The 15,584-nt window shown below is 36.8% G+C and overlaps 1 protein-coding gene across 4 annotated transcripts in view; it reads right to left on the reverse strand.

The window, feature by feature from the left end:
* The window catches only part of KDM1A (lysine (K)-specific demethylase 1A), a 64,587-nt gene that overhangs the window by 31,912 nt on the left and 17,091 nt on the right, over window positions 1–15,584 (reverse strand). For 2 of the 4 annotated variants that reach the window (XM_006777579.1, XM_006777580.2), the window contains exons 3-4: window positions 8,726–8,785; window positions 3,457–3,590 (exon numbers count right to left, since the gene is read on the reverse strand). In XM_006777579.1, the coding sequence (XP_006777642.1) occupies window positions 3,457–3,590; window positions 8,726–8,785 (194 nt within the window). The remainder of the gene's footprint in view (window positions 1–3,456; window positions 3,591–8,725; window positions 8,786–15,584) is intronic. The other 2 variants (XM_006777582.2, XM_006777581.2) reach the window with 1 other exon arrangement.

The raw sequence follows: 15,584 nt of genomic DNA on the forward strand, positions 1-15,584 counted from the left end.
GGAGATATGCAAACTAGGCCAGGACACCTTAACAGGTCACGACCACAGGAGGAGGTTGCGTGCACAGGTGAGGCCTGGAGTGGAGATGGAGTCAGACGGGGCTGGCAAGCCACTGCGCCTGGCTCAGGCTGGCCCCCGATAGCCGGAGTGGACAGGGACAGGGGGGCCGGCCCGCAGCCTCCACGGCTGAGCACAGGCCCACCTCCCGCAGAAGCGGCGTGGGTCCCTCCTGCCTCTTGCGGAAGTGGCACGGCTCCGCACGGCTCCTGTGAAACAGCGTGGCTCCCGGCGGCACGCTGCAGTTCCTGCTGGCTCCCACAGAAGTGGCGGGTGGCCTATTGTGCGCGCTATCTCACGATGGGTTACTAATCTATGATAATACTAGTAAAAGCATAATATGCTAATTAGACCAGACGTCCTTCTGGAAAAAGCCATGGCTGCCTGGGTCCGGGTGCCTGTGGGCGGCCGGAGGGAAGCCAGTGCCAGCAGCCAGGGGAAGGCCTACTCTTGCACAAATTTCGTGCATTGGACCTCTAGTAACACTATGTTAAGCTAAGGGAGTAATGTGTTTAAGAAAAAAGGAGTGGTCAATTATTATTTCAAATGCTGCTGAAAAAGCAGTAAGATGAGAAATGAAAAATACTGTGGTACAATCAAAGGGCTGTACCATGAATTCTCTTTAAATTGAATATACATCTTCAAAATGTAAGACCAACTACATACCACTATATTTAAGTCTTAAGCTAAAACTTAATAAAGACTGCTCCAAAGACAAGTTTCAATGAACAAGAAGTTTGGTCATTTGTGAATAAATCCAATTAAGAAATATAACCAAAGTCATAGCATCTCCACTTTCCTCTGGCCTGTCAAGGGAAAATGGAATTCCTCAAGTACACTCTGGGCCCAAGCTCCTCACCCCCCAAAATAAGCCTCTTCCTCCTTCAACCCCTATAAAATAAAGCTTAGGTTGCCCAGCCAGTGTGACTCAGTGGTTGAGTGCCGACCTATGAACCAGGAGGTCATGATTCAATTCCCCATCAGGGCACATGGCCAGGTTGCTCAATCCCCAGGGGTGTGTGTGCATGCAGGAGGCAGCCCACTGATGATTCTCTCTTGCCCTATATAATAAAGCCTAATATGCTAAGTGTCTGGTCGTCCATTCAACCAATCAAAGCGTAATATGCTAATAATACCCCAAGGCCGCTCAACTGCTTGCTATGATGTGCACCAGGGGGCAGACGCTCAGACCAGTAGGTTAGCTTGCTGCTGGGGTCCGGCTGATTGGGACTGAGCAAGACAGGCCGGACATGCCCTGGAGACCTCCCGTGGTCCCTCCCTGGCTGGCCAACCTCCCGCGTACCTCCCCAGCCCTGATTGTGCACCAGTGGGGCCCCTCGGCCTGGCCAGCGTCCTCTAGCAATCCGAGGCTTCTTGGGGGATGTCTGAGAGCTGGTTTTGGTCCGATCCAACAGGCCAGGCTGAGGGACCCACTGGCACACAAATTCGCACACCAGGCCTCTAGTCATTAATATTTCTCTCTCTCTCTCTACCTTCCTCTCCGAAATCAATTTTTTAAAAAAAAAAAAATCTATCTATCTATCTATCTGTGTGTGTGTGTGTATACAGAGATAATTTTGTCTAAAAAGATGCATTTAGATCAAATGTTATGCTACACATAGACGTGGATTCAATTATAAGACAAATTAACCCCAGAAATACACATTAAAATTTTTCCACTAACATTAATATATATATATTTATTTCAAAGAGAAAGGGAGAGGGAAGGAGAGAGAGAGAGAGAGAGAGAGAAACATCAATGATCAGAGAGAATCATTGATTGGCTGCTTCCTGCACATAAGCCCCACACTGGGGATCGAGCCCGTGCCCTGTGAGCTCCTGGTTCATAGATAAATGCTCAACTACTGAGCCATGCTGGTGGGGCTCCACTCACATTTTAAAAAATCAACCTGTTTTTGTCTCCACAAAAGAGAACCTTTATTCTGTACTACAAAAACGCAGTGTAACCTACCAATCCCACTAAACAATCCAAATTTAGCAGTAATTTTGCAACCTACCACTCACAATAAAGAAGTCAGTGATAGCTAAAAAGCAGACATGCTAAAATGACACTCTGAGCTAAATTTAAAATAACTGAAATTACAAGTTTGCTTTTTATCACCCTAGAGTACAATGAATATGTTCTGAATAGTACCTTGCCCCCCTCTACTCTATGGTTAAGAAATTTCTGAGGAATAAAGGATATGAAAGAAAATTCATAGATGAAATACAAATAACTAATAAATGTAAAAAAGCAGTGGGTTTAAATAATCCAAGAAACGTAAAAGAAATAAATAGTTTTGGTCTACTACAGCAGCACAGATTATCATCATTTTAATAACGAAACAGGGACAAGGCAATGGATGTGTCACCTGGTTCAGCCCTTTTGGGAAGCAATCTGGGAATCTGTATCAAAACTTAAGGGGTGCCCTAGCCAGTTTGGCTCAGTGGATAGAGTGTTGGCCTGCAGACTGAAGAGTCCCAGGTTCAATTCCTGGTCAGGGCATGTGCCCAGCTTGCGGGCTAGATCCCCAGTGTGGGGTGTGCGGGAGGCAGCCAATCAATTATTCTATCTTTTCCTCCCTCTCCCTTCCTCTGAAATAAATAAAAATAAAAAATATTAAAAACAAACAAACAAACAAAAAACCTTGCCCTGGCTGGTTTGGCTCAGTGGATAGAGCATTGGCCTGCAGACTAAGGGGTCCAGGGTTCAATTCCAGTCAAGGGCACATGCCTGGGTTATGGGCTCCATCCCTAGCAGGGGGAGTGCAGGAAGCAGCCAATCGATGATTCTCTCTCATCATTGATGTTTCTCTCTCTCTCTTCCTCCCTGCAATCAATAAAAATATATTTAAAAAACAAAACAAAAAACACCTTGTAAGCGGCCATACATACATTTTAACAAAGTAGCTTTTCTTTTAGAACTCAATCATAAGGAAATAATAAAGAGATAGAGTCAAGAATGTATAAAAGCTGTCCAGAGGTCAACTATAACATGGACACTAAAATGTCCAAAAGTTAAACTATGACTTCACTGTCAGACAAAATATTATGCAAACATTAAAAATCAATTCTATTTAGCCAGAGGAGGATGTTGAACCAGATAAATAGAACAGAATAATGGTTTCTCTTATCCTGAGAAAGAAAAAGTGATTACTTTAAAAGTATTTTATTTTAAACGTGTAAACATTCTTGTTGTGTATATGAGGCTATGAGGAATGAAAAAGAACCAAAGAATGAGAGCAAGAAGGGTCTCAATTTTACAAAAACAATCACATATAAAAATTTAAAAATATCTGAAGGGGGGAAAAAAAAACACTAATTTTGTACTCTCTTTCCCCCATATTCTCTCTAAAAGTCATATGCACTTTTTATAATGAGATGGAAAAAAGAACTTACTGTGCGGTTTCTAATAAACAGAAAGACCTTCTGGGTCTGCTGTGGTCCACTGATGATATCTGGAAAACAAGCTGCTTCTTGAGAAGTCATCCGGTCATGAGGAAGTCTACTCTGGAACGCTGCACCCTCCACACCTAGCAAAGCAAGCAAAAGACTTCTGGGAAAACTGCAAGTGAATTCAGAATTAGGGATAATGATTATGCCTCAAACTCCTTTTGGACCTGAGAACCTCTGTAAAGCTTTGCCTCATTCACAACCTGATCTCACTCACCTCCTTTAAAAAATAATTTGCTCAAAAGCTAAAACATCCTTAAAATTTAGTCACTCCAAAATTACAGTTTACTGAGTCAAACAATACACCTTATAAAACATGACAAGGTATCAGACTATTTTTTCGTTGACAAAATAACTTGATAATGTTGGAGAATATGCTAATTAAAATTAGTATCACTAATAGTGTACAATAAATTTTAAGGGAAATACATAAACAGAAAGCAAAAGAGGCTATGGAGTGAAAAACACAATCACCTGCCCTCTTTGAGGATTAGAGCAAGGAACATGAAGAGGCCTCTAAGGTTTAATAACGAATAGTATGAAATACGCAATCTCATCAATGGCATCCCCATTAGTTCCCGTAATTCGATGCTGGCAAGCAGTGAGAGAAGTTAAGCAGACTATGATGATGAGATAGAAGGCAGCAAGGAATTTATCTTTTCTGGCAGAAACATTAGAAATGGTGTATTACGTATCGCAAGTAAAATATGGTACTGCATATAGTATATAGTACATATACATGTAGTATATATAATACATATACATGTAGTATATCTCATATTCTATAAGTAAAATGTTATTTTGAACTCTTTAAATTGGGTATTAAATTGGTGTTTTTATATGCTGAAAGTTAAGTACATCTTTATAAGACGTCCTTAGACATACATTTATATACTTTTACTTTATATTTCTAAGATCACTTTATAAAATATACTTAACCATCAGCTTAAGAATTATCAAGACACAATTCAAAGAGTGTTAAAATTCAATACCATTGAAATAATCACATATAAGTAACTAAATAGGTACCAAGTATCTATATTTAATTACTTTAAAGCACTTAAGAAGTTGGAAGCACTGATAATGGAAGCAAAATTAAAGGAAAAGGTATTAGTAAGATTAGAAGAATAAAATGAACAAGGCAGGTAAAGTTACAACTTGGAAAATTATAGCTAAGCTATTTAGGTGTTGCCACAAAGACATTCAAACACTGCCTATAAAAACAAAATGGCTAACAAGAGGTCAAACAAAAATGCCTAATGCTAATATGGGCTGCACAGTAAGAAACACTGTTCTTGGAGACAAGGAGAAAAACCTATCTATCCACAACAGATAATGAGGGGAAAATACTGTTCAAAATACTAAATCAACAATCCTCACATTTAATGAATCCCAACCTAAAATTAAAAACTATCAGGATAATTGATTACTCCTAAAGAAAAAAATAATCAGTAAGAGCCATATTGCTGAGGATACAGAATGAAATTAAGGCAAGAAAATAAGAAATGCTGACTATCAGGGGATACAGGTTATTTCAGTAATGTGAAATTTTCTAAAACTACAGCTTTGATGTCTCTAGTCCCCTACCATCAAATCAAAATAAATAAACAAAAAAGAAAACCAAGATTTTAAAAAAATGTCATATTATAAGGAGCATTACCTACATAACAATAATAACAATCCTGAGTATTTGAACCAAATATCTCTTAATAGTTTACTTCTTGGTTTATTTCACGAGTGTCTACTATTAACATGAAAATCAATAAACTCTATAAACTGTACTTTTCTCCCTCCCCAAAACAGGGGTAGTTTTCTTTCTTAGCTATTATCTTCTCTATATTTAATTGGTGGTCACTGAACATCAATCCTATTGCAAAATACTATTGTCAATGACAGGAAAACCATGTAGAAAAAAAACACTTAATATCACACCTGGCTCCTCATTCCAAGTGTTACCATAAAAAAATCACTCTAATAACTCAGCAGATACGGTTCAATGGTTGAGCATCCACCCATGAACCAAGAGGTGACCAGATTGATTCCCAGTCAGGGCAACATGCCTGGGCTCTAGGCTGGATCTCCAGTAGGGGGTGTGCAGGAAGCAGCATATCAGTGGTTCTCTCTCTCTACCCCGCTCCCTTCCTCTTTCTAAAATCAATTAAAAATATTTTTAAAAAAGCATTCTAATGCAGCTGGCTAACTTTAGGAATCTTGAGAATATGTAACAATTAAGAGATTTTATTTATATAAGTCATGTGGCAGTTTTAAAGTATCTTTACATCAAATATCAAAAGTTTAAAAAAGGAACTTAAAGAAGCCATTTAAAGACGCCATTATCTGTGGAATAATAGTCTTCTCCATAACATGTAAAAAAGCTGGCTTTCTTAAATACTTCATCAATTTTAAAAATGAAAAATGATCTCTTAAAAAAATGTTGGTAATTATGTCCTTCCTTTTGGTTTTTAGGGATAAAGACTATTATTTTCAAGGAAAGAAAGCCACGATTAAAATCAAGGCGAAAAGCCTGTAAGAAAAAAAATCTAACCTTTTTTCACAAGAAACAAAAATTAATTTGGAACTTATTTTCAGAAGCTAAATTAAAACATCCTTTTTATAGGCTATTTCCAAAATGAACTAACAGACCACTCTGGATAATCTAACTCTTAAGTGTCTCCTTTAGAGGGAAAACCTTAAAGAGTACAGTTGTTAATATCCTTATTAAAAGGAAGTTATCGGTAGTATAGATAATTCAAAAATAATTTACACTTGGCTCTGGAATACAGTTTTATACTTGGTGTTTGTGTGCACTTATTAGAATCTGGTATTCTAGAAATTGAGAATGTTTCAAAGATGTCATTTAACTTTTAAAAAGCCCCAATGTTGCCTACATACCAATCTTGCCCTTTATTCAGTTACTCTTTCTCACCATTTTACACAGGAAATTCTAGCTCACCTTTAAAAATGCAATCCTGCTACAAGCACAACTACTTTTTCTAATGGTCTGAGTGGCTCAACACTTTCTCTGAAAACATAGTAAAAATAGTTAAATTACTTCAGGGACTAATGTAGATCTCTCTGGATAGGTCAATTCTAGAGGCAGAAAAGGGGAGGGGAGACAGATAAAGATGTAGGCCTCCTGTTCCATGAATTCATTCCCCCATCCTGATTCTGATATAACAGCGGCATCTTGATTAAGGAAAGAGAAATACAAAAATTAATAAAGAAAGGTGCTACTTGCTTTTTTTTTTCTCCACCCCATAAAGTAGATAAATTAACTATAACTACGTTTCTGACTAAAGAGTGAAAACAAAAGCCTGATAAGATCTACGTATCAAAGACTACTTAAAGTCAGTCAACTATAGATGTACCATATTCAGTCTTATAATAGTTTACAAATAAAAAGAATAAAGAATGAAGGAGAGAAAGAATAAAAGAGGAGAATCATATGATTGCTTATGCTTTAGATGTTTTCTTTTTACGGGTAAATGCACATTTTAAGTGATTCTAGGAGGGAGTGTGTAATGAGTAGTCTATGCTTAAGAAACAAGACCTCTGGGTTCTCATTCCCCCAACTGCTGGTGTATCCCCTGGTCAAGTCATTTAACTTTGTTTCCAGTCCTAAACCATAAAATAGGGGTGATTCAATACTTTCTGTTTGTCTAGGAAGCTAGACAAGATGACCTCAAGTTCCCTTCTAATTTTTAAGATTTAGGATGTATACCCCAACTTGATTTGGATTTTTAAAAAGTCAAGATATGATCCCTGTCCCAAGACACTCATGAGGGTCACTGGCTTTATTTAGAGAAGATTGTTGATCACTTACAAGCACATTTCTAATACTGATTGATCATCGCACAAATGCATATTTCTGAACATGACAAAGGCCTGAAAGGAGATCTTGAAGGATTCAGAATAGTCACCACCATTCCTGGAAACACTTAAAACTCATGTTCTACTCATGTTAAGTCTGTAGTACCACAGCTTTATATGAAAGTGTGCTTTTACTTTCAGCAATAAAATGTTTTGTTTACTTTAGCAAGAGTAAATTTATTCACATAAAAATAAAACAAAAAGCAACAAGAAAACTCAGTATAGTTCTTCAAGATTAAAGCTCTAAAGGCTATCCCTGACCCTCAACAATTCCACAGAAGATCCAAATGTGCACCCTTCGATGAAAAACATTCTTGAAAGTTTGGCTGAATAAGGATTTTTAACTCCTCTAAGATAACCATATACTGGGTATCAATTGCCAATCCTTGGGCTAGCATTTAAAGAAATCTGTTTCTAATATTCTGAATCCCCTAAATATTAATTTCTGTATAATGCTGAACTATCTTTGCTCCAAGAGTAAAATACAAATACTCCCTGGACCTGCTGCACACAAACTACAATAGAGAAATAATTTTAAAGCAGAAGTAACAATTGAAAAATGACATACTACAAAAATGGAGTAACACCTATTCCAATTGTATCAATATGTAAAAGCAGCCTTGACACCAGAACACAAAAACATTCTTTAAGAGGCAAAGGATAAAATGCAGACATAGTACTTTGGATTCCTGGACCAAACTTTAACTGTTCCAAATGGGTCCTAAAATCATTTAACCCGTTATTTCCCCCCTAGAAGTAAAAATCCCATAGTTTGGTCTGAAAATAAAGAACATCTCAAAGCAGACTTTAAAAAATAATTTCCATGGGAGAAACAAAATGTTTAAACTGCAAAATAATTAATTGTGCAATGTTAGTTGAAAAAAATTTACCCAACACTATGCAACAACCATTCTAAAATGAGTCACTTGCCTGCATAATTTCTGACTAGTCCTAGAATGCCTTTCTGTCCTGTTTTTAAAAGACTTTCAGCCTACATATTGTCCTCTTTATGTATACAGCTGTATTTCTTTTTAAAGGTCCCATGATTCCTAAGTCTATGTTTTATGTCATGTTTACTGATACTACATAAGCTGCTGGGGAGAAAAGTATCCGCCATCTCCTTAAAAACAAAGAGCGGAGGGCTGAGATCGGCCTGAGGACTTCAAAAGGTTTTGCTTGCCTTGCTCTAGCTACACTCTCTCCTAATACTACTCTGTCCTGTGGGTTAAATTTCCCCTGCGCTTCTGGCTAAAATGTGGATACCACAGCCAAAAACACTTGCAAGCATCAATCCCTGACTTGGCGGCTCTTGCTACTAAGTGGCAAGCATCTAAGCCACCCTCACCTGATGCTTGGCCGTCTCCATACCCTCCAGAACTGTCGTCTTGAAGTCCTCCTGCTTGCCCTGTGGAAGGAAAGAGGAGAACTCAGGGACCTTACTCCATAAATTGAGATAATATCTGGACATAAAGGCCTAATAGTTGGCGACTATCAATTCACCACCAACTAGTAAACCCATATTCAGAGAGCTCCTTTGGAATCAAGGCCCAGGGAATCACATCATAGTCTTCAAATTTCTGGTTAGGAAATTTCAACTTTACACACTGGTTCTTATTGAAAGGTAGCAAGACAAAGTACATAATATTTCTAATTGCTAAATCCTTACTGTCAGTCTTATTTAATAGTCAAGGTTGGATAGGGGAAAAGGGATTCCCAATGTCTTTTACTAATTATTGGTAGACTGAGAATGGGTGTGACATGAGTTCTAGGATCTGAAGTTGCAGCAATTCAGCATCTGATCAATATCTCTTTATCTTTACTTTTCTATCTAAAATATATATAAGTAAAAGACTTATTTTAATGAAAAATTCTTCCCTTGACTTCAAAGCAGAGTATTAACAAAAAAAATTCAATTACAAAAAAGTTTTACCAGAATTCAATCCTAGATCTGAATATGCCAGTGCTTTCTTTAAAATACAGCATAATACGATGGCCTACTCTCATATGCCAAATACAATCAGCCTGCTAAGAAAATTTTTCCTAACTTCAAGAAAAGTATCACAGCTTGAAAGTTCAATCTGAGAAAGTCAGAATAAATTATCTTCCAGACTCTTCCAAAATCTATCACCAAAACGGATGCTATCATCCTCTTTAACTCTGAGCCACCTGGTACGCTATGGGAAAATACTGTGATCTTTGGAAGACATGAAAAGACCATCCCCCAATTATCTAAAAACTGGACAAGCTTCATTTAAACAGTTTATTTTAAAAGAATTTCAACTAGGAAGCAGATTATTCTACTATTGAGTTAAAAGAAATAGGTAGCAAAGTAAAACTAACATAGCACCCTTGCTGTAAGAATGCTTACAGGCCTATGAGCCTTAAAATGACATCTTCATCTTTAAGTATATGAACGTGTTTAGATAGAAATGATTTTTTTACAATATTAAAATGTACTGCTAGAAGGTATGTGCTCTGCTTTGAAGGTAGAATAGAATATCATTCTAAAACCACAGTATCTCACTATGCTATTATCTGAATGGCCCTTTAGGTTCTAGAAGGTTATGCTTCTCAGACAAGGCACAAGGCATAATAATTAAGAAGGGATGCCCTGGCTGGTTTGGCTCAATGGTTAGAGTGTCGGCCTGCTGACTGAAGGGTCCCAGGTTCGATTCTGGCCAAGGGCACATGCCTGGGTTGTGGGCTCAATCCCCAGTGGGGGGCATGCAGGAGGCAGCCAATCAATAATTCTCTCTCATCATTGATGTTTCTCTCTCCCCCTCTCCCTTCCTCTCTAAAATCAATAATATTTTTTTTAAAAAAAGGGATGACTCCAATTACATAATCCAATCTGCAAACGTATCTTGAAAATGCAGGCCCTACATTTAAAATTTAATTTTTAAAGCTTAAATAATGTTCATTTTTACTGACTTCTGAATTTGTTCATAAAAACAAAAATCTTCCAAAGTTAAAAAAAAATTGTCATTATTTTGTTTAGTTCCAAATAGAACCAAGCTAGACCAAAATATTGAACTATATTTTTAAAAAGGAAAGAGAAGGGCTCAGAACAAGAAAATGAATATGGTTTCCAAGAATAACATTTAGGCATCAGGAATAATACAGTTCCTCTCTCAAAGTATATTTCCTAGCTTGGCAAAGAATAACATCAATGTCATGAAGGCCTGGAACCACTTTTAGGAAAAAAAAAAGTAAAAACAAAAACCTCTTCCAAGCCAGCCATTAAGCCTGAATTATTTTGTCCTTCCTACTATCATTTTCCTCTTTTTCCACTATATACCATGTTGTCTGCTAATTAGCTTATTTTAACCTACAGGTAGCTCTTGACTGGTCTTTTTCCCCTGGTCAGTGGTACTTTGAATAGAAATAAGGATTTCTTATTCCTGACTTCTGTGCTTAAAAGTTAACAGGTTGCTCTTTTACAAACTAGGTAGGGTAGTCTTTAAAAAAAAGATACTGTTTTTGTCAAAAGATGTGGGAGGAGTATAAAAATCCAAAATATGACTTATGCAGAGAAATAGGAGAAAGCCAAGCAGAAGTTGATGTAGACATGTAAGAAAAGATGGGGGGAAAACAAAAAGTTCTTAAAATTAAGCCAAGAAACAAAGAGATTTCTCTCTTGACTTGGAAGAAGTAAAGATGAGGTTGCTTTTTTTCTCTAATCATAATATACTCATGAGTATTTGAGCGTCCATTTCTCCAAAGACATCTGAAAACATTATCATCTTTATCACTGGTATTCTAGACCAATTCTTCATCATTTTCTTAAAAACAGCACACACAGAAACGTTTGAAACTAACTCTCCAACCAGGCAGCGTCTCCGATTAAAACATATAAAAATGGAATACTCATTTGCTCTTTGGGTCTTTCCAGCCTAGGGCTCTGCTTCTGACAGCGGCACAATGACATGGAACAGCAGGCAAGTACAGTTATCTTCCATGAGTTCAAATTCAAAACAGAAAACAAAAATATACCAAAGCAACTTTTTAATATTACTCTGATTTTGACACTACTTCACAGACTTCCTTCTGTTTTCACCCCTTCACTACACACACAGACCCTCAAATTTGGAGTAGAAAACCTTAATACAGGTTATTTATGCCTATCTTCTCCAAACTGAAAATAAAATCTTTTTGTTCTATCTTACATAGCAGCCTCTCAATTGCCCTCTAATAAACCTTCTGCAGATCTGTTAAGTCATTCTTAAGCAGTTAAGTATTTATTATAGACACTACTGGAGCTTTTCTCATCTTGAGTTAAATGCTCAAGAGACCACTCTTTCAATATCTTAAAAGAAAGTCTATAATGGCTTTAAAATACTTTTATTGAGCAAGCACGGATGTAAAAATCATTAGTTTGTTGTTCTCAGGAACATGCTGACCAACAGGTCCACATTTTGACTAGTTTCTCAGAACCACATCCAAATTGATAACTTTTGTAAACATTTGAGAAACTTCTAGATCTAGGAAGCAACAATTTTTAAACAGGAAATAAATTTATCAAAATGTTACTAAATTTACAGAATAAAAGACTGCCAAACTACTGGTTTCAATCAAACCTGACAAACTGAAGAGAAAACAAACTCTAACATTAAACCATCTTAGAAAATAAAGTTTCCACTATATTAATAATCAGTTGGTTTCTTATTTAATAATCTAATTCAGTACTTACTGAATATCCATCCCAAAACTGCCAAGCACAAGTACAAAAGTACAACAGGTTGAATCTCGATTTTAAAAGAATTTAATTTAATTGGGGAAAGATGAAAAATACCCAGAAAGAATTTTTTTTTTTTAAAGGAAACAAGAAGCTAACACAGACTTGGGAAAGAACCAGGGAAACTTTTCTGAAGAAATCCAAAGAGATCTGGATAGACGGAGAGGCAGTGAAATCACCAGCATGGTCCAAACTTTGACAAAATCAAGGAGAAAAGCACAAGACAAGGTATGTGCAGAGAACCAGTTCCCCATTAATGAAGGAGATGGTCCCAAAAAGCAGTGGGAGAACAAGCAGGATGGGTAAAATGAGCCACCTTTAGTGCCCACAACTAAATTTGATCTTAAATAGTAAAGGGGCAGAACTATATGATCTTGATCAGGAAAGCAGCAAAACAAGATATTTTCGTTAAGCTAATCTGGTCACTTTGTACCAGATGAATCAGAGGGAAAAGATAACCTAAATAAAGGAGATCATTTAGATGTGAAGTGAAATCCACTAGAATAAAAATGTGACAGTGAAAATGGAAAAGACATAACAATCACAGAGGCTAGGGTTATACTGTCATTTAACATATTGGACTAAAACATATTGCTTGAATAAGACATCAATCCATCCTATTCCTGGTTCAACTCTGTGTTTACAAAGATGTTTGTACACAAAGGTGGAGTTCATATTTTCTCATTTGGTCCTCATTTTGCAGGTGAGAAAATCCTCATAGAAAAAGTATCCTGTTCCTATATTATACTATGATCAGATCAAATAAAGAATGGTAGCAAGATGAATTCAAGGAATTTATAAAAACAAAGTTTCTAAGCTCAACAAAATGCTATTTTACCTTAATAAAAAATAAAACAAAATAATCAACTCATTAGAAAAAGCAGCTCAGTCTCTAAGACCAAAGAGAAACTGGCAGTATCTGATTCAATGGTTCTTATCAGTCAAAATCAGTTCAAAGGATCTCAAACTGTCTCATGAAAGCCCAGCTTCATCTCTTTATGTTTAATATAAAACTTCCAAAATCCAATCTTGGGAAAAACATTTAAAAACTCCTGAATTCTCCCCATACTATGAATACACTTTCATTGTACTGTTTCTTCACTGGAGTCAGCTCATTGTAAACCTCAACTAGACTGAATTATTCGCAGGGGGACCCAGTGTTCAGCTTTGAACCCTCAGAGTCCAGCACTGTGCCTAGAACAAAACACTGTAGTTTTATAATTAACTAGAGGCCCAATGCATGAAATCTGTGCGGGGGGGGTGGGGGTGGGGGACAGATGGACCTCAGCCCAGCCTGCACCCTCTCACAATCTGGGACTGCTGGCTCCCAACCGCTCACCTGCCTGCCTGATCTCCCCTAACGGCCTCTGCCTCGGCCCCCACCACTGTGGCTTTGTCTGGAAGGACATCCGGAAGATGTCTGGTCTAATTAGCATATTGTCCTTTTATTAGTATAGATGTGTATGAAATAAAGTAAATGAGGACCGGCTATGTTTGGGGGAGTCTTATTTTGTGCAGAAATGTCTCTCTCTTTTTTTTATAATGTTCCTCTCCATACTATCAATTCCCATACTTTCCCTCCCACCCTTTATGCCTCCAAATTTTCACAGTGAAATGTAATGTTTAAGAGTACTTTGCCTTCTATTTTCCATTTATGTGTACATTTGTGTCTCATACTAAGCTATAAATTATCTGAGAGTGGGGACTATGTGTTGGTATAAATCTCGGCTCATTTATAGTTATCTCAAATTTAAAAATTTAGTTAAACTGATCTAGGTTACCTTATCAGCCTGTGACACTTTTTTTCTCAGCCCTCCAGTAAGCATAGTTGCAAATCAGAACACTGAAAAGATGCTACATGCCCCGCCTCCCAAAAAAGGACAAGAAAATTAATCCTAGGCCTGTTCTGTAAATGTATGCATCATACCTCTTATAACGGGAACTCAAATGATTCCAGGCACTTGACACTGGCAGGCCAAAATGGCAACATCAACAATTCTAGCAGGAATAAATTTCCCGGCAACTTCTGGTAAATCTACAAGAAGGTCTCCTACTGGGTATAACAGAATTCTATCTTTCCTTTGGAGGTTATCTGAGTTAATTGTCACTGAACTTGAAAGCTACTCCTGCTCTCTGACTGCACTTGTAGGCAAGGTGAGAGAAAAGTCTGGGATAAGCTATAATAATAGCATGACATTACTACATGAATAATAATTATTCACCTGAACTCTGACCATATAACTATCCGATGCTGCCAAACCCAGCACTTGTATTAACTGTACGTAATCAGTATGACTGCCTCGCAGGGGAGATGAGAACACCTTATAACAAATAATTTTGGTCATTGGATCTTTTATCATGTGGATAATTTCATGATATCAGTGTTTGTGATCAAATTTCATTGAACTTTAAGATAAATTCTTTTACCCATTCACACACATTTTACATATTTTCTGCAATTTATTAATTTTACTAATTCAGGTTATGTTTTCTTTTATCTGATTTTAAAAAACATTTGCAACCTAAAGTATGACTATTATATGAACTGGGCCCCAAAATTAAAACCACACAAATTTCAGTCATACCAATCTCTCACAAATTATTTTTATAATTTGTTTACTAGCCAATATCTCTTTCCAAAATTATCATACGAAACAGAGAGAACAGGTACTTTCCTTTGTTTATATTCTTACAAGGGTTCTTGTAAGAATAGAAACAGGAGACAAAGTGATTCTTCCCACAGTCACTGAATAAAACAGATTATATATAGCTCAGAGCTGTCCCTGATCAGCTAACCACCCCTAATAACCATATCTAACAAAATCAATTTGAAGAGTTAATCAACAGTTTAATAAAGTCTGACCCACTGACTTCAGAATACCTTGAGCATTCATAATCAACAAAATATTTTATTCTTCTAAAGATTAACACTGTGGAAAAAGCAAAGCTAAATTTTCTAAACAAATTAAAAGTTGGTAAGAATGAAATGTATTAAAACCTTACTTACACAGCTTAAGAGAGTAATTTAATTTCTAGTTATTACCTAAAATGAGATGAAGAAAAGTTCTGGTAAAGAATCAGACCCACCTCTTCTCTCAAGATTTTAAGATACCCATATGGCAATGCTCCCATTCAATTTCTGAATAAAATCTGAAGTAGAAGAACTGGTTCTGAGAAGATAAAAGATTTGGAAACTCTGCACAGTTTCTAAATATTTGGACTCACCTGGTAGTATTTTATGATTCACCACCAGGGCCCAATCTATTTCTAAATTATATAAACTAGTAAACTGCATTACTACTTTTCTGGCTACAGTACTTCCCTCATTCACTCTGGAATTTTTTTTAAAGTTGTTTTAAAGAAAAATACTTTATAAATTTTCATAACCACATATAATATATTGGCAAGTTCTGGCTGTTATCAACACATCTCTGAGCACATCTCCTAAACTTAATAAACAAACTTTAAC

This window comes from Myotis davidii, unplaced genomic scaffold (assembly GCF_000327345.1).
Source record: "Myotis davidii unplaced genomic scaffold, ASM32734v1 scaffold149, whole genome shotgun sequence".
Taxonomy (NCBI): domain Eukaryota; kingdom Metazoa; phylum Chordata; class Mammalia; order Chiroptera; family Vespertilionidae; genus Myotis; species Myotis davidii.